At 38.0% G+C, this 20854-nt stretch overlaps 1 protein-coding gene across 2 annotated transcripts in view; it reads left to right on the top strand.

Moving 5' to 3' along the window:
- LOC149842411 (Tetrapyrrole (Corrin/Porphyrin) Methylase) overlaps positions 1–20854 on the top strand; it is a 44552-nt gene that overhangs the window by 10958 nt on the left and 12740 nt on the right. The window contains exons 2-6 of one of the 2 annotated variants that reach the window (XM_089999141.1): positions 7158–7313; positions 7576–7700; positions 9521–9750; positions 13886–13925; positions 14291–14382. In XM_089999141.1, coding sequence (XP_089855267.1) covers positions 7164–7313; positions 7576–7700; positions 9521–9750; positions 13886–13925; positions 14291–14382 — 637 coding nt within the window. In that variant the 5' untranslated portion in view covers positions 7158–7163. Of the gene's footprint in view, positions 1–7031; positions 7314–7575; positions 7701–9520; positions 9751–13885; positions 13926–14290; positions 14383–20854 lie in introns of those variants that run through there. The other variant, XM_089999140.1, reaches the window with a different exon arrangement.

Here is a 20854-nt window from a genome sequence, read left to right as displayed (position 1 = left end):
TTATGTTCTTTTGCTTAAAGACGCGGTTTCGCGATCCTTGTCCTTTGCTTTCGCAGTTCTTATTTTAGTCATTTTGCTTTGCCGTCGTGCTTCGCGCCCAGGCTCCTGCTTTTCGCATTATTGTCTTTCGTTTTCGCCTTGCCATCACACATGCTTTTTTCCTGTTGCATTCTTCACATAGAATTCCATGGTTTTGACCCAGAGTTACCAGTCGAGGAAGCGGGAGCGGGAAGCGATACGGGAAGCGGGAGCGGGAAGCGAGGCACTTTAAAAAATTTAGGAAGCGGGGAAGCGTGGGACCACTTAGAAGAAAATTCCGAACCGTCTCGGAAACGACCTAGGAAGCGAACCGGAAGCGACCTAGGAAGAGAACCGGAAGCGAAAAAAATGAAAAAAATGGGGAAGCGAGGGGGAAGCGTGGGGGAAGCGTGGGGGAAACGTGGGGGAAGCGTGGGGGAAGCGCGCTTCCCATTTATGGGAAGCGCGTTTCCCATAAAAGGGGGACGCACTTCCCATAAAAGGGAAGCGCGCTTCCCAAAAAAGGGGGACGCTTCCCCTCACGCTTCGGAAGCGCGACGTTTCGCGCTTCCGAAGCGCGCTTCGGGGAAGCGCGCTTCCCCTTTTGCCTAGGCGCTTCCGGTAACTCTGTTTTGACCTCATGGAATGTGCTTTGGCCCCCACCACTCTCGCTCTCGCAACCGTGGTGGATTTGAGGCTTAAACGATGCAACCTCGAAGTTAATTGGGTCATTTGCGAGGTTCTCAGTTCTTCGATTGCACAGTTCTGCCCGTAAAGTTTAAGCCCCCTTTTTTAATGATGCACCTTTGCATCTAAGCCTCCCCGACTCAGCGTATTCGGGAGGAGTACCTTTTTTACTATTTCGTATACCCGATATGTTTCAGGAAAATCCTTGATTTGGAGCAAGATCAAGCTGATGGGCGATGGGTTCTTTTGCGAAGCCCGTTTTCCGAGACCAGTGTCGAGACTTGCGTAGCATCTAGACACTGCGTTATCGGATGCGAGATTCGAGAAAATTGCATGCCATATATAGGCAAGTTGTTGATCGTTTAGAAAGATTTAGAATGTTAAAATAAGTTTCTAAAACATTATATCTTTGCGAAACACACTATTGAGGCTCCTATTGATGACCTATATCCCTTTCTTCGTAGTGTACTCTTGAACATGCGAGGCATGTTAGTACTATGACGATTGGATAAGATGGTCTTATGACCTCGATTAGTGCTTTGCGCACGTTGTTGGAAACACATAAAAATGGGATCGCCTTCACAGGCAAGATGCTCATTTGGTCAAAAGACCAGAGCATATAGAATGAGTCGTTAGTTAATTTACCCCTGACACACTTATTCACTCCTTGTAATCTGTCAAGGGAGATGACAGATCGATACACACACTCCAATGGATAGGTTGTTAACAACCACCCACGGCCAAAGATCCGGCTTCTCCGGTCATTGGAGTTAGGGGATGGGACTACCAGACATTATCCTAGGTGGGTAGATCACATGAACTTTTGCAGAAGTAGGATGCATCCGTTGCCACTTTCTAGCCTTTAAGGAATCCTCTCTCGACTGAAAGTCGTCCCCTTTGGAGTAGACTCAACTAGCTATTTGGGTTATTCAAATGTACATAGAATAACAGACGCCTGAACTAGTCTCAGTTGTTTCTACATCTGCGTGTACCCGCAGGCCAGCTATTATCGATCTATAAATTAACCTGTCCACACTGTTTGAAAATTGTGTTGTGATAAATTTTAGCATATGACTTACTAGTGTCTCAGTAGTTTTCAGCTTGCTACCTAAATGTGATCATTCCTGCATATTCTTGCTAGTTCTTTACCTGATATGTATAATATCTATGTTAGACTTAGTTATTGTTTTCTGCATTAATTATTTATGTTTTATTCAGTTCTTTCTGTTCATGTGCTCACCTACTAGTTTTTCGCAAAACTAACCCATTTCATGGGTACAAGTGATGAATAGGTGCATAACAGGCGATGACACGACTGCGAGATGACCTCAGGATCCACTGTTTCTGCTCGTAGTTCTTTTCCTGGACATTTTGGGTTTTTGTTACGATTTTCCTAGAGGAATCCAGATTTTGTACAAACTTGACACTTTCTTTTAATAGAAGAAATGGTTTCCTAAGTATAATTGCCGATCATCCATGGTAAATCCTTGTTTCCTCGCTAACGTGCCCAAAGTTGTCAAACTTGTCCTTTTTTTTTTAAAGAAATCGTTTTCGCTGATTTTAGAAATAAACTCTGTAAAGAAGATGAATTTTTCAACTATTTCAAAGAGTTTATAAAGTTCGAAATTTTGGGGCGTTACACACATACACATATGTACCCGTATCATTGTGACACAGGGAACAGAGGGTGTTCAAGTTTAGCTTGTTCTTGTGGTGAGCCAAGCCGAGTTTGAGCTGACTCGTTTGAAAAATAAACATTTTTTTAAAATTGAAAATAATAGAATTTGGACTCTAAACCTACTAAGTCAAGCTCAAACTGGTTCATTTATAAAATGAATACATTGTATCATACTGTAAGGAATAGGATTTGAACTCTAAACTTTTTGCTTGTAACCAATCGCTTCAATCAACTACATTCTATGATATAAAATAGGGAAAAATATATGGTGGTTTTGTACCACGATTCCATATTGTGATACACACTCTTGTTTGTATAGATCTAGCCACCAAATGATAAATCTAACTGTACAAATGTGTTTAACATAGTTTATTTACTATATTATAAGGTTTTATCATGTCTAATACACCATAAGATTTTATTTTTGAGACAATGAAAATCAACGACTCACAATTCATGAAAATAAGGGCGGTTTAAAAATAATATAAAAGTCGCATTTGAGTCAACTTTAACACATTAAAATAATAAATAGAATATTCTAAACATGATCCAACAGTTAGATTTTTCTCTTGGAGCATAGATCTATGTAAATCAAGTGTACCACCATAAGCTATATATATGCACCAATGTGGTGTTATTTTTTATTAATGAGGAATAGCAATTGTAGATTGTTAATTTGGTTTATTGCATGAATTTATGCATGATGAATTGATGATATGATAATTGTTTTTATTTCATTAGTGTTAACTTAAAATCGTTAAAGTTTATATATATATATATATATATACTCCCGCACCCCGCACCCAAGTTTTTTTAAAGTGTTGCATCACCACATCCGCACCCGTATCCGAACCCGCACCTATGTGACAGCTTTTCACAATGTGTGTGTGTAATGGGCTGACTTAGGTACAACAGATTGGGAGTATTGCTTCACTTTATCATTCTTTCATAGAAAAAGAGGGAAAAAAACAGCCTAAGATGTCATATCTTCTTCCCATCTCTTTTCAAAAGAATAATATTTTCCTTTAAATGAGCCAACTTAGACTTCACTCAAACTTGTGATGAGTTGATTCAAGCTTGACTTGAGCTCATGATAGCATGTGCTCCAACTTGGGCTCTAGCTCAAACGAAATCAAGCCAAGCTTGAACAAAGAAAGCTCAACTTATTCAAACTTGCTTATGAACCTTAATCCTGATACAACCAAATGTTAATTTTTCACTGTTCAGAGAAATGAAGCACACAACTTAGAATGATCATGACTCCGGCATGTATAAACCATCGCGAACATAAAATGAACATTCAATTGGTCGGAATTTGACCGATTGACTATGTCACATGGGTGCGGGTGCGGGTGCGGGGGTGTGGCAGGGCAAAAATGTAAAAAAATTATTTTTTTTTGAAGTTTTAACAATTAACATTGTCATAATATCATTCATCATGCATGAAATATATCGACCTAAATATCAATCAAATAAGTAAAGCAATTACATAAATCAACCAAAATATCAATCAAATAAGTAAAGTAGAAAAGAACTAAATTACATACCAAAAGAGGTGTCGCAGCAGGATCATGAATAATTATATAAATGACGATGAAGTAATGGATCTTAATAATTTTCTTCTTCATCATCAAATGCATCATTAAAAGGAATACTGGGCTCAGTTAAATTCATGTTTGTCATGTTGAAATCATGCTCTCCCTCGAAGTCACACTCTTGTGGGTTTACATCCTAAAATTTGGATGTTTCTTGTCTGCGTTACAAACCCAATTTGAAAATGTTAAATACAATACAAGTGTATTTAAATGAAAAACTAAGAAATAATCAAATAACTGAATGAGCAAATTAGTACCTGTATTCATCATTGGTTCGCGAAAGTAGTCGAAGATTTGAATGAACATATACTGAATCTTCTGCACGCTTATTGGTGAGTTTGTTTCTCTTCATGTTGTGGATTTGAAAATATGTGCTCCAATTTCTTTTACAACAAGATGAACTAGCAGGCTGTGATAGCAATCTTAATGCAAGACGTTGGAGAAGAGGTGTTTCTGATTCAAATGTTGACCACCATGTGATAGGATCTATATTATCCTCCTCCCTCGCGAATAATGTCGGTCCATATAATCTCGAAGATGAAAATTTTTCAAACTCTTGTGTGACTTGATTTAAAAGATATGCTTATGAAAAAAGTCTTATCATACACATATTTTTATGTTTTGATAGCTTTGGGTCTAAATTTGGAGGGACACGACCAATGGCACCTGCCCGCCACTTATTTGCATAATATTTTGGATTAAGAGAATGTGTCATGCAATGCAAAGGAGTGTTGCTCTTATCCCATCTTCTAATTAAAATTGAATTAATATAGTTAAAAAATTCTGAATCATCCAATGCAAGATTTTTTTCTTTATGCTTGAAAACTACAATTTGTATTTTTTCAATCATATTATCCCACATTTCATAAACTCTATGAAGCATGGGTTCATCCTTATCAACTTCTCTTAATATTTCCCAAATAAGTTGTGTAAATTGAAGGAAGTATACCACTTTGTCCCAAAACTCATCATCAACAATGAATTTCTTAATTTCTAGAGCTTTGATATCATCATTAACACGATAGAATGTCCAATTTTCATCAATTATCATGCTAACCAAAGCATTTTTTACTTTTTTAATCATCTTCACCATTACAATGATGGACGCAAAACATGTTTCAACAACTGTCAACAATTTTAGGTCAAAATGCCTATTAAATATAGTATTAGCACAATGGTGGTTAACAACAAAATTCCTAATGCTTTTGACATTTCTTTCTAAATCATCAATCCATGAACATAAAGCATATGCTTGTGAATTTTCTTCTTCTTTGGGGTTGCAGATGCTCTTTAGGGCCAAATTTAAGCTGTGTTCTATACAGGGAGTCCAAAAAATATGAGGGTACTCACTCTCCAAACTCAAAGTTGCACTTTTACAAACTGGAGTGTTGTTTGTAATAATTTGTACCACTTTCAGATCACCCACTTCTTTTATGACTTCTGTAAACAACCCCTTTAAATACTCTGCATTTTTATATTCCCTAGATGCATCAACTGCTTTCAAGAATATTGGGTCACTAAGCGAACAAGCAATGAAATTGATCAGTGGACGCATTTGAATATCTGTCCATCCATCAGAAACAATAGAAACTTTATTTTCCTCCCATGAATATTTTTTAATCTTCAGCAACCTTTCTACATTTGCCCTCTCTTCTGCAAGAAGTGTGGTTTGTAGTTTTTCTGAGCTTGGAGGCACATAGACACTCAAATTACAATTTGTCAAAGATGTTACTAAATCCTTCCAATAAGGATTTCTAGCCGCATTAAATGGGAGTGAACTAGAATAAAAATATCACCCTACTTTTCTATATATATCCTTCCTTTCATATGTATTGAATGTTGCATGTATCGTTCCTCTACCTCCTACATTGACTTTTTTTTTTTTCAGCATCTTCTTGGTGGCTTCCAAATGGCACACTAATTGCACAAGAATCACTCATTGTCTTTTTCTTTTTATATTCTTCTTGTATTGTCTTCGCATTGCTTCATCAACTTTTCTGCATCCTGAAATGCCATGTCCCGGTATCTTCAACAAATAAGCCTTCACTCTTATGTAAGACCCAACAAAATCCCTTTCACAGAGCTTGTATCAAAATCTCTTGTTTCCGCCACCTTCTTCAGTTTTTGCAAGTTTATCTACATGTACCTATAGTGGCCCCACATCATTACTCCCACTACAACTATCAACAAAACTAGCAGCAAAACTCATATGTGGGGATGAGGATGACGCAAATCCTTTCTCTTTATCCGTCATTTTTATCCTGAAAACACAAAAAAAATTATATTAAAAACAATTATACAGACAATCAAGATTTATAATATCGACTCCAGCTCCCGGCTCTCCTGCCGAAAATAGGGAGGGGCTCGGCCCCTCCCCTGAAATTAGAGGGAGCAGGGTGGGGGGCTCGGCCCTCCCCTAAAATCAGAGAGTGCAGGGAGGGGGCTCGGTCCCTTCCCTGAAATTAGAGGGAGCAGGGAGGGGGACTCGGCCCCTCCCCTGCCGACCCAACAAAAGAGCGAGAGGGAGCAGGGGGGCTCGACCACTCCCCTGCTGACCCAACAAGAGAGCGAGAGGGAGTAGGGGGGGGGCTCGGCCCCTCCCTTACCTACCCAACAAGAGAGCGAGCGAGAGGGTACCTGCGACGAGGGAGAGGAGGAGGTGGTGTCGGGCTCCCCTGCGAGACGTCGGGAGGAGAGGAGACGAGTGAGAGAGCGAAGCTGCGCGGGAGAGGAAAGGATTAGGGCAAAAAAAAATTGCCCTAATCCTCTTTTGCAGCCCCTTTTGATCGGGAAGCATATTTTTTTTTTGTTTTTTACGTTCAAAAATTAGACGAAAATGACCTTGGGTGCATTGACCGCACCCACAGTTGTGTTGATCACACCGGGTGCCACACCCGCATCGCATCGCGTCGACGCGGGTGCGGCACCTACTTTGCCGAGTCCCTGTGACTTAGCCGATTGAGATGTTTGAGGACACTGTTTCATTACATCCACATTTGGAATAAATGAACCCTTATTCCATTTATGTAGACAAGGACTAAACAAATTATACAATGGGAAATAGATCCATAGGTTCCACACCTCATTGTACAACTCACGCTTGGGAGAACTACTTTATTTTACATATTATGTTGTGCTTGCCATTATTATATGAGGCCTCTAACATCACTGTCATGCAGGTAGAGATGCTCTACATAATTGGGCTGGGCTTGGGTGATGGGAAAGATATAACATTGAAGGGCCTTGAAGCTATCAAAAGATGTCACAAAGTCTATATGGAGGCCTACACTTCTTTGCTCTCCTTTGGTCTCTCCCCCACTGGCCTCTCTACATTGGTACCACCACTTTTCCTGTTCTTATTTTATTGGAATGCACTCACTCATGTTTAATACTTGAATAATATGCAATATTGCATTGCTCCGTAGTGTGAGTTCTCGACTGTTCTCAGTGTTCTAACTTCTTTATCATTTTATTGTTGTTTGGTTGACTCTTTTTACCTGCAGGACTCTAGTAACTTTTTGGTTGTTGTATACCATATTTGCTAGTTTATGTTAGGGTGGAAGGAATTATTTGAAGTGATTTTTTTTGTCTTTATAGGAAGAACTATATGGGAAGCAAATAATTTTGGCAGATAGAGAGATGGTGGAGGAAGGGGCAGATGCTATACTGTTTGAAGCTTCTGAAATGAATGTGGCTTTCCTGGTTGTAGGTGATCCTTTTGGGTATGCAAGGCCTTTTCCTTTTCGTTCCAACAAGCACCATGTGCTTCTTTCAGAAACCTAACTGTGGCATAGGGTTGCTTGTTTCGTGCTCTTATTTTTATTTGGATAATGACCTTAATGTATATATTTTTTAATGACTCATTTGTTGAGAGACTGCATTGCTGATTTGTTCTTTCTGTAGACAAGGTAATTGATGCTGTAGACATACTACACTTTATTTGGAAATTGTAGTTTCCTTTTGTTTTAAAATAATTTCAAGCCATAGTCACAGATGTCAGTGACATTTTCAAAATATCACGATATTATCGCTGTATTTTCAGCAAACAATATTAAAGGCAAAATATCATGATATTTTGAAAATGTCACTACTTTAATTATATCGCGATATTATCACGAGAATATCATGATATTATCAATTATTTTCACTGTTTTATTTATTTTCTACATCTTAAATATGTTTTTCTTCTTTCTTTTACATTTTACATATTTTCTTTACTATAATGTATTTTATTGTCTAAACATGATATTTTATAACTTATTTTTGTTATTTTTATATATATTTTAAATTTTTTAGCCTCGAGATTTATCACTGAAACTATAATATCGTGAGAAATAGCCTCGCCAGGATATGGCCGATGCCAATATTTGTGACTGTTTCTAAATTGGTTTGTTCTAAGAGAACTTTTGACTTGTCTAGTAACTGCATGAAGTATCTTTCCATGAATTAATTCATAATCAGATTGTTTTCCACTGTATTGCAGCAGTTTTAAAATATCAGCTATAGTCTGTGTGTGTGGTTATTCTAGCATGTGCATGGATTTAAGTTACCTATTTTGCATACTATCCTTGTGTAAACTCTACTTGGTAGTGATGAAACGGTAAGGGGACATGCTGCCTACAGTTTGTCAAACAACATTGAAACCCATAAATTGGTGGGATTGCAACATACATCATTACACCTATGATTCATTTAGATTTTTGGTAGACTGTTTGTTTGTCATTATTCAAACTAGAGGCACTATTTTCAGTGTGATTTGTGCTCCAATAATGTTATTGTTTTCATATTCAATCTTAATGTATCACGAGCAAAGGCCAGTATTTAGTATGGAACTACTTCACAGAGTTCCTTTTCCTTTTTTCTTCAAAGAAACTTTATAATCAGATAGTTTCTTTTGTGAAAACTAAGCATCACGGGTCAGTTTGCCTGCTATAGTTTGTAGTATTCGATAACATAGAAGTTTCTAATTTGTGTGACTTAAAAGAACAAAGTTTTTATTTTTTGTTATATATATTTAAAGATGAAAAGTTTATTCCTATATGTAACTTTAGGATGCAAACTTCTGTTACAAATCACAGTAACAAAAAAGCAATTAGATTGTGTCAGATAGAGCTATTGGTCACTTCGTGTTTTAAGTATGATTTCCCCAAATTGGTGATTAAATGGTTCGAATTACATCTCATGACCAGCTAGCTGGCTGGGAATGCTAAGATCTTGAGAACCACATGTTTTGCATGATATGCTAGACCAGATGTGCCGTCATCAAAACCCTTTCCCTTTCTACTTAGTGTGATTGTTAGTCAGTCATTTGTTCAAAATCTTGGTGGGATGAATTAGGCAAATGAGTGTGTGCATCATTTTCATATTTGTTTTCCCTCCTTGGCATTTGCTTTTGCCAGCCTTATTCTTTCTCAGTTCGGCAGATTTCCCCTCTACCTGGACATGTCCAGAAAGTAGAAATCTAAGAAAAAGGCAGTTATATGATACAATTGTTGCATAATATATGCTTATGTGCCTATTGAGATACGATTATTATGAACAGTGCAACAACTCATGCCGATCTGGTTCTTCGGGCAAAAAAGATAGGTGTTGAAGTTCAGGTGGTACACAATGCTTCTGTAGTGAATGCTGTTGGAGTTTGTGGCTTGCAACTTTATCGCTACGGTGAGACAGTTTCAATACCATTCTTTACAGAGACATGGAGACCTGATAGCTTTTATGAAAAGATTAAGAGAAACCGTGAACTTGGATTGCATACTCTTTGTTTATTAGGTGAGCTTCTCTTTAGATTGTACTAGTGGTACTCAAATTGTTTCTTTGAGTGTAAACACAGGCCATGTTACATTAATTGTATGTTGAGATGCACTGATGAAACTTCATTGTTCTTTTAGGAAAAACTTGCATTTGCATTCATATTTTTTATTATTTGTCTATGTATTTGACTGTTCTTATGTTCATTTCTTTCTTTTGCCCAGGTGGATCATGTTAAGTTGTATATATATATATTACCTACTTATTGTTTTGCAATAGGAAATACCCATTAGGGGTATTTCAGTCTTTTCACAAAGTTGTAATAGGCTGTGCTCATTAGGGGCACAACAGTCTTTTAATATTTTTTCTTTTTGTTTTATTGTCCTTTAACTTTAGGTTAAGGACATTATTGTAGTTGGGTTTTAGAGTCATTGGGAACTCCCCAACGGCTCTATTTCTTGCCGTTTGGGAAGGACCCAATGGCCCTTGTGTGTGTGTGTGTGTGTGTGTGGTGTATATATATAGGGGTGAACCCCCTCTTGTATGATTGTGCTTATTTCAAGCATTTATATGAAATCCATTTTATATTTTTTATTCTCTCTCTTGCCCTTTAGTGGCTTTCTGCCTGTGTTCTTGTATTTTGTGCACTCTTGTGTTTTTTATAAGCCCATAAGAGGCATCTACTTGTGTTTTTGTATTTCATTACATGGTATCAGAGCTTTGGTGCTCTCTTGTTAAAATTTGTATTGGAAGATTGCGTGGTGGACTATGAAGATTGGAGGAGTGTTGGTTTGTTGCTTCAGGAAGCATGCTATCAACCTTATTCAACCTTTTATTCTTTTCTTATCTTCTTCCTCTTGTATTCTCCCTTTTTCTACTGATTTCTCTTTGCTTCAATGGTCGACAAAGAAGTTGTAACTGTTGTTCCCATCAAAGGGACCAACTACAACATATGGGCCACTACGGTAAAGAGAATACTAGTGGAAAAAGAGTTACGACACTTGGTTGATGGTTCTACTCTAGAACCTCAACTCACTCTTACAACAGTTGTGGGAGAAGATGGGACTAAAGCAGAAGCTCTTAAAGGTCAAGAAAGAGATAAGGCTCTCTTAGATTACAAAAATACATATAAAGCATAGGAAGTAGACCATGCTAAAGTACTCTCTTTTCATGGGAAGCATGTGTAAGAAACCATGTGAGAACATTTTAGAGTTTGAGAGAGTGGATGAGGCTTAGACTTTTATCAAGCAAACCTATACCCAAAAGATGGTGCCCATAAATGGGAAATATGTAACAAGATCCACAATTGTAAACAAAATGACCAAAGTATACAAGAATACTATGGATCATTAAAGAGGCTTTGGGACCAAATGGCTAAATTTGAGCTTATTCGGGACATATCAAATGATTCTCGTCTAATGAATAAACAAATTTTAGAGGAGCAATCCTTTTAATTTATGCAAGGCCTTATACCTGAATTCAAACAAGTGAGGGTCACCGTTACTCATCGTAACAAAGATGAGCCCCCACCTCTACATGAAATCTTGGTTGAAGTATGTATGAAAGAGACTAGCAGCAAAAAGTATCTTTGTCATCAACTGAAGCTAAATAGCGTGTCATCGCCACCACGACATCTGAAATTGTGTGGTTGGGATTATTAGAAGACATGGGGTGCAGATGAAGTCACCTTCAAGTTTATGTTGTGATAACAAAAGTGTCGTCTACATAGCTGGTAATGACATTTCATGAATGGACCAAGCATATCAAGATGGATTATCACTATGTTTGCGAAGAGTACCTTAAGAAGACTATCGTGTCGTATGTAGCATCGGAATTTCAGTTAGCTGATTTCTTCACAAAGGTGTTTCCTTCTTCTCAGTTTCATTTCTCACTTGACAAACTTTCAGTCATCCAATCATAAGTTTGAGGGGGAGTGTTAAGTTGTATATATATATATATATAATAGTGTGTAGGTGCTTGAACATTAGGTACTTGACACGTACTTGAACATGTTGGCCGGCCATCGCACACTTGAAGGACGTTCAATGTCAAAAACAAGTTTTGCCGCCAAACGAGCAATAGTGGCGACAAAAGTCACTGCTAAAGGTCTATCGCGGCGACAAAAATCGCCACTAAAGGTTAATAGCAGCAATTTTTGTCGCCGCTATTGCTCATTTGGGCGGAAATACTTGTTTTTTATGTTAATTTTTTTTTTATGTTGGTCGTCCATCAAGCGCGCGATGGACGGCCAGCATGTTCAAGTACCTAATGTTAAAGTACCTACCACTTTTCCTATATATATAGTATATTTATACATATATATAGTATATATATATTACCTACTTATTGTGTTGTAATAGGAAATACCCATTAGGGGTATTTCAGTCTTTTCACAGAGTTGGAATAGGCTGTGCCCATTAGGGGCACAACAGTTTTTTAATATTTTTGTTTTTGTTTTATTGTTCCTTAACCTTAGGTTAAGGGCATTATTGTAATTGGGGACCTCCCCAACGACTCTATTTCTAGCCATTGGGGAAGGTCTTAATGGCCCTTGTGTGTGTCCTCGCATATGTGAACCCCCTCTTGTATGATTATGCTTGTCTCACGCATTTATATAAAATTCATTTTATATTTTTTATGCTCTCTCTTGCCCTTTAGTGGCTTTGTGCTTGTGTTCTTGTATTGACCCATAAGTGGTCCTTGGTTGTGTTCACTCTTGTATATCTTGTAAGCCCATAAGAGGCATCTACTTGTATTTTTGTGTTTTATTACAGATCATGGTTGTATCACTTTGTTTTCTTCCTAATGTGCATGAAAATAAGAGATATGTTAGAACATCTATTTTTATGTGTACAAAATCCTGCCCTGTATGTCAAGAGCCCTATATATAGTCTGTTCACCCTTTTATCTAGATGAGGTTGAGAAAGAGATGAAATGTAAAAGTATAATGATAACATTCTTGATCCATCTCTTGAGGGTGCAAGGGTGCATAGAGATTTTAAAGTCAACTGTTTTTAAGATGGGGAAAGGTTGACATTTGTGGGGAAGCCAGCAATGTTGAGGATAGAACCTGAGAGGTGATGCACACACTATCTTTTTGCATTATGATGTGCTTCACTATCATGAAACACTGGAGATTCATCATCATTATCATGTGGATGCAACTCTTGTAGGAACACGTGGAAATCAGGAAGATGTGAATAAGTGATGAAATATTAGCAGTAAATGTCAATTCCCCTAACCTAAAGGCCTGATCATTTGGTGAAAGATAGTCAGTCTTTCTAGAAAATGATTGCACACCCATAAGAACCAGAAAATATGCAATTTCTTTTAAATGGTAAAAAATTGAAACAAATTCATTTTCTTACAACTGAAAGTTTCTTTTTCCTGTGAGCCTTTTTTGATGTATGAACTTTTGATATCAGATGAAACAACATAAGAAGTCTTCTTAGGATAAGCCAGTTCAAAGTCCTATAGTAGTTCTTTTGTTTGGGCGATTTTTTATATATATATACATTTGGGGAGTTCATGAAGGCATGATCGAACATGTTGGCCCTTCATTGAAGTGGTAGATCTGATGGAGACTTATTATTTGCCACTGTTGTTTTTAGTGTTGGCAGGCCTTGCAACAAATTTCATTCATTGGTTGGATCGTGCCTTTGTGGAAAAAAAAACTTTTGCTGATATCAGTTAACATTGAATTCTCCAAACCCTAGCTTTTGTAGCTTGGCCATTCTCATTTTTAGTTCTTAAAAGGTGAAACCCTTGTCTATGTCAAGAGATAAGTTTGTGAATAGTGAGCAGACTTGCATGCACACGCATGCTTGAGCATATGGCATCTGCGTGCTGTAAATTTAGTTTTGTTTGGCTATGAGATGTCCATGTTGCTAATGCTCCCTAAGAAAATAGTCCTTTGTTTATATTTTGAAGTCACAGATTCTGCCAAATTAGTATAACCTTCATCAGTGAAAATTTTTTCCTACCATTTTCTGATTTATATGGTAACGCATGCACATCCATTTTTTGTATTTCATATTTCTTTAATTTTGTCACCTTCTTGCAGTTAATATGGAACATGTTTATGTATTCTTTCCTTTTACATTGATCTGCTATTTTTGTATATCCAGCATCTCATGGGAAATAATTTCAACTGCAGATATACGCGTGAAGGAACCGTCTTTAGAATCTTTATGCAGGTAAACACCTAGAAGATGAATATTTTGGGATTCATGCTTTGTGCTTTCTTGCATTTACTTTTGCATTGTGTTTCAAGTGCCGTGTTTGAGATTTATGTGATTATGGTACACAGAAAGGCCATATTCCATTTTCTTTGATCATGGCCAGATTTTATTTGACAACTGATGTTTAGGAGCGTAGCAGTCAGGTTTTTAGGATATCTATGCTGTACTATCAGAAAGATATACACTCTTCATGCCAGTTGAATAATCCATTGTCTTTCCCTGTGCCTGTGTAAATGAAGCATATGTCTCATTCATTTCTCACCTCGTGGTAATCTTTAAGCTAATATGGAAAATGGTTCTTTCTTTGTGAGTTTACCCAGAGGAAAGAAAAGCTATGAACCACCAAGGTTCATGACAATAAAAACTGGGATCGAACAACTTCTAGAGGTTGAACAGTCACACGCAGAATCAGGTAACACAAGCTTTAGGCTTTTTGAACTGCTATAGTTCTTATCTGTTGTATTTCTTTGAAGCATCCATATCTCATTTTTGAAAAATATACATTGCTGATAGCAGTCTAGCACTGAGTATTTTAGTTATTATGTGCGCTCTATACCAATGAGAACTTCATTGTAAGTTTGTTGTTTTCAGTAAATTTTGCATATTGCATTATAGTAAGTGTCTTTATCAATGTGCAACACTAAACATGCTCAAACTCCAGTATAATCTGAGAGAGAGAAATGTCTTAGGCTAATGGAAGGCAAGACCAGTGGCCCATAATTCACAACCCATGACTCTGAAGACAATCTTATACCAAACTAATAGAAAGCTGTGCAACAACAAAGCATGGAAAGTTTGTTTGGGTGCTTAGATGATGGAGAAATGCAATTTATTTTAGTAGCAGATCCTCCAGTATGTGAATCGAATTAATATTGGAAGAGAATTCCCTGCAGCATATATTGTGATGCTTTGGGTTCCACTAGCCAAAAAGGAGGTATGCTTGAAAGATCAGGTCTAGGGATGGAAGTGAAGTAGGCGGCAAAGAGGCTGTAGGCTCTATGGGTTCAAATTACTCTGATGCAAGAGTGCCAGTCTGAGTTATAGCTTGTAAGAATTATACTTAGACCAACTGGAAGTTTTTCATGGTTTGGTAGTTATCAGATGGACCACAATCAGATCAGCAGACGATGGTCTTTTCCTCATTGCTAGGGGAAGGAGAATTCATATGTACGATCTCCTAGCAATGCTGGCACATAATTATTGTGTTAATTGGAGGGAGGAGATGGGGATGGTTTAAGGAACCTTTCTTGCAGGATAGTTTTGGTCTCTCTTGGCTCAATTCTCACTGAGCCTGAAGAATGTAAGATACACCATCTACCGAATATTGTGATAACTTCAAATGGCTCTAGCCTCCGGAGACTGTGTGCCTATCTTCACTCTTTTCTGAAATGTTGTGATATCTTAAACGTAGGGCGATGTCAGCGATATGTCAAAAATATTTCTGATCACAATGTTATGTAAAAAAATTTAATGAAGCATTATTCTTGTCCATATCCTTGCTTTTTATATGCATTATTAATATATTTTCAATATTATTCCAAGAAAAGGAATTTAATTAATTTTAAAATGCCTAATGAGTGGATGAAGAGTACTTTGGTGCCTCTATATAAGAATAAGGGTGATATACAAGATTGTACAAACTATCGTGGTATAAAACTCATAAGTCATACTATGAAACTTTGGGAGAGGGTGATTGAGTATAGGTTGAGGAAGGTTGTCATGATATCGGAGAATCAATTTGGTTTTATGCCTGGAAGATCAACTATGGAAGCTATACATCTTCTTAGACATCTTATTGAGAGATATATAGAGAGGAACAAAGATTTGCTTATGGTTTTTATTGATTTGGAGAAGGCATACGATAGAGTACCTAGGGATGTTCTCTGGTGGATAATGATGAAGAAAGGTGTTTCTCTCAAGTACATTAGTATAATTAAAGATATGTACGAAGGAGTAGTAACCAATGTCTGCACTTGTGGAGGGGTGACAACCAATTTTCCTATAACGGTTGGGTTACATCAAGGATCTGCTTTAAGCCTTTTTCTATTTGCTATAGTGATGGATAAGCTTATGAGATCAATTCAAGAAAATGTGCCGTGGTGTATGTTGTTTGTTGATGATATTGTTTTGATTGATGAGTCTAGAGCTGGGGTTAATGCTAAGTTAGAATTGTGGAGACAGACATTGGAAGCAAGAGGTTTTAAGTTGAGTAAGAGTAAGACAGAATATATGGAATGTTGGTTTAGTAAGCAACGAAGTAGTGATGGAGTGTAGTGAAGCTTGGTGAGCAAGAAATACCGGTGGATGATTGTTTCAAATATTTGGGATCTATCATTCAAAAGTATGGAGAAATTGATGGAGATGTAAATCATAGGATAAAGGTTGGGTGGATGAAATGAAAAAGTACAACTGGAGTGTTGTGCGATCGTAGAATGCCATTGCTGTTGAAGGGAAAGTTTTATAGGATGACTATTAGGCCCACTTTACTATATGGTACGGAATGTTAGGCTGCCAAGAGACATCATATTCAAAAAATGAGTGTAGCTGAGATGCATATGCTTAGATGGATGTGTGGAAATACAATAAAAGATAAGATTCGGAATGAGGAGATACATAAGAAGGTAGGCGTTGCACCCATTGAAAATAATATGAGAGAGAATCATTTACAGAGGGCATATTCGGCGAAGGCCTAATGATGCTCCAGTTAGAAGGATGGAGAAATGAGAAAATATATTAGTTAAAAGAGGTCGGGGTAGGCCTAGGAAGACCTGGATGGAGATGATAGGAAAGGATATGAATGCTTTGAACCTCACCGAGGACATGGCATTGGATAGAAATGATTGGAGGAGAAGGATTCATGTGGAAGACCCAGAATGATTTTCTTTTTTTGGCTCGTATCGCCGGCCCCAATTGTTTTGGGATGAAGGTGTAGTTGTTGTTGTTGTTGTTGTATCATTCAAAAGTATTTGATGGAGATGTAAATCATAGGATAAAGGTTGGGTGGATGAAATGGAAAAGTGCAACTGGAGTGTTATGCAATCGTAGAATGCCATTGCGGTTGAAGAAAAAGTTTTATAGGACTACAATTAAGCCCGCTTTACTATATGGTACGAAATGTTGGGCTGTCAAGAGACATCATATTCAAAAAATGAGTGTAGCTGAGATGCGTATGCTTAGATGGATGTGTGAAAATACAATAAAAGATAAGATTCGAAACGAGAAGATACATGAGAAGGTAGGCGTTGCATCCATTGAAAATAAGATGAGAGAGAATCGTTTACGGTGGTTTGGACATATTCGGCGAAGGCCTAATGATGCTCCAGTTAGAAGGATGGAGAAATGGGAAAATATATTAGTTAAAAGAGGTCGGGGTAGGCCTAAGAAGACTTGGATGGAGATGATAGGAAAGGATACGAATGCTTTGAACCTCACCGAGGACATGGCATTGGATAGAAATGATTAGAGGAGAGGGATTCATGTAGAAGACCCAGAATGATTTTCTTTTTTGGTTCATGTCGCCGACCCCAATTGTTTTGGGATGAAGGCATAGTTGTTGTTAAAATGCTAATATTTTCTCAAGATTTATGGAGAAAGTAAATTATTGTCATTGGTTTGTAGACCTATATTGAGCTATCATGCAAGCACCAAGTCCCTATTTTAGTGAGTATTCCATGACTGCAAGTTGATCCTGTTTTGCGAATGGCTGGATAAATGTATGTAGTGATTGCACCAAAATTTTGATGGAGCTGCTGCAGTTAGCTCATGTCTGGAGCTCTAATTGGTTTGATGATCAGTCAAGAAATTGGATTGGAAGAAAGACACAATTATGAAAATCCATATGAACAGATTTTCCTTGCAACACATCGGGAGGAAGCAAGTTGGCAAGTGAAGTACACGAATCCCCACATGGTGCTTTGTAATGTTCTGTTCTCTTTGAGAAGAGTTGGGGAGACCATGGTTGCCAGTTGAGAAAGCGGGAGCGGGAAGCGATACGGGAAGCGGGAGCGGGAAGCGAGGCACTTTCAAAATTTTAGGAAGCGGGGAAGCGTGGGACCACTTAGGACCGATTCGGGAAGTGTCTCGGAAGCGACCTAGGAAGCGTCTCGGAAGCGACCTAGGAAGCGTCTCGGATGCGAGAGGAAGCGAAAAAAATAAAAATAAAAAATACAAAAAATTGAAAAAAAAACAAGGGAAGCGAGGGGGAAGCGTGGGGGAAGCGAGGGGGAAGCGTGATGGGAAGCGCGCTTCCCATTAAAGGGAAGCGCGTCCCCCATTTAAGGGAAACGCGTCCCCCATTAAAGGGAAGCGCGCTTCCCAAAAAAGGGGGACGCTTCCCCCCCACGCTTCGGAAGCGTGACGTTTCACGCTTCCGAAGCGCGCTTCCCCTTTTAGGTAGGCGCTTCCGGTAACCCTGGGGGAGACACAATGTTTTGAAAAATAAACCTCTGGACTGCTCTCCTGAGAAGGAGAGCTCACAATGTAACACTTAATGTTTTATGTCAGATTTGAATTCAATCAATCAAAGAGGGGGCCAGAATCCCGTGGCTTGCTGCCCAAAACAAAACACATCAGGAAAAAGATTTTCAGAAGCTTGCATGAGGATGGCGATTTGAGCAGGGCAGTGAGATCAGCTGGTTGCATCCTTGTATGTTATATCTGAAGGAATATAATTATAATAAGCATGTCCTGATTACTTCAATTTGCTTTAAAGTGACTAGAAAATGGCCCGTCCTTGCACACGCTCAAGAGAGAGGAAATACACAAGTGCAAGCATTTGAAAAAAAAATCTGTTACAGATACTGGCAGTGTTCCCACATACAAAATATATACAGGCAAGACATAAAACTCTCGTCCGCAAAATGCAAAACGGATGAGTGGCAATATCATCCCATGTCAGAAATTACAAAAACAAGAAAATATCAAAAAAAAATTGTAGAAATTTATGAAAATCATGAACAATATAGGTCTATTCACCCCTTCCTGATGCTTGATCCCATTTCTTAATTAGCATTCATGGTCCACCTCATCTTTGCTAGCCTCCATCCCAAATTTTACATAACACAGCCAGAATAAATGAATACATGCACGCTTTCTTCTCTCAGTTTAAAAATGTCCTCACCACCAACATACAACTTGATATAGAAGAAGAGGAGAGTCCCTCACCATCCTCACCTGCAACCACAATCCTGGGATCTCATTTTGCCTATGAGAATTCCCATCTTGGGCCAGCAAGTATATCAATATTGACTGCTTGAGGCTTTTTGCTCTTATTGAGCAGAGCAACAGGAAAAACGTTATGGCACAACTAATTTTCAGCTTCTTAATGCCCCTCATCATAGTAGTATAGATTGTTCTACTAATGCTTATGTACCACATGGAAATATCTCACAGAGAATATTTGAGGAGCAACTGAATCTTGACAAGTTTATTTAAATTAATATGCTGGAACAAAACATTGCATAGCTGGAGACTAAATGCACTCATCTTGCAACTCACAAACTAGCTGAGATAGCTTCCAAGGACAAATCGTGCTCTCCCAAAATTCGTGACTGACAAGCCAAGGTACATCATCATGTTTCAAAGAAAAAACAAAAAAAGGGATATGTATATGGTGTGCCATAGAGGATCTTATGTAATCCTTCTACATAGGACTTGCCTTCATAGTTACTGTTGCTGATCGTTTTGTCCCACCTGCAACCTACCCATCCTTGATAGCCTTTTACTATAGTCTTGATATTCCCCATAGAGCTGGTTGGAAATCTATCAAATCATTGTGCTGCTCACTGGTTTCGAGCAAACAACCTCTTGGTCATGTCAGTGGTAACATTTATAATTGAAAGCAACATATAAGTAATCACATGGTCATGTTGCATTTTTAAAATTTACATATATATATGCACATGAAGATGCTTTAGTTTGTGAAATTTTAATATTTCAATGTGCAAATTAATGTGTGGAGTTGCTGAAAGTAGGAAAAAAGAAAGGAAAGCAAATCATAATCTAATCAAGGGATTTTGTTCTATATAACTGGAAAATAGATGCATGTAAGATCTGAAACACAAGCTTGTATCTATATTGATTATGACTCTGAATTTGACTAAACTGATAGATTATCTAAGACATGAATATCAAATCATTCTTTAATTAAGCGGAAAAGAAAAATATGCTTCCACCAATATAAAGAAAAAAAAATCACATTATTACATTATTAGAAAATTACAGTTCCTCAAAAATCTTGAAAGCACTAATGCAGGCTGCCAAGTGACATCCCCTACATAGAACAAAACCACCTACATAATGTTATAACCCTTGATGTCATGAATCATGATAATGGGGTCCAGAATCTTCAGACCAACCCTTTGAGAAGAAAATAACTACATATTCAGGTGAGGAACAACCACTGTAACAAATGAAGAATTTTCAGTGCAGGAGCAAAACATTTGAATTCTAAAGCAAGCAAAATTGCTAGGCTGCATTTATAGTAAAATACAAGTATCATATTCAACCACAGAACTGCCCTAATTTGGAATAAAATAAAGGGATCACAAACAGCATTATCAATTATGTTTATATTTTTCTGATTGTTTCTGCTATTATTTTGGTAAAGGAAACATCAGGTCCTGCTTATAATAAGGGTCACTCTGGCCATAGGATGCCATCCTATTCCCTCTTTGATGCAGAGCAGGACCCGACTGTGTCTGTAACACGTGACCCGGACTCGGCCCAGGAACCCGATCCACTTCAGAGGATGGATGGTCGGACCCAAGAGCTGGATCCGATCGCAGGTAAGGTGACCCGATGCAGGGACGTGTTGCGTACTTACTCCAGGCGAGCGCAGATCCAAATGCCACATATCCAACAGAAGGAGGATTCGGGGCACGTCT

The sequence above is a fragment of the Nuphar pumila genome, chromosome 3 (assembly GCF_984573655.1).
Source record: "Nuphar pumila chromosome 3, dmNupPumi1.hap1.1, whole genome shotgun sequence".
Taxonomy (NCBI): Eukaryota; Viridiplantae; Streptophyta; class Magnoliopsida; order Nymphaeales; family Nymphaeaceae; genus Nuphar; species Nuphar pumila.
This window is presented reverse-complemented; position numbering and strand designations above follow the sequence as displayed.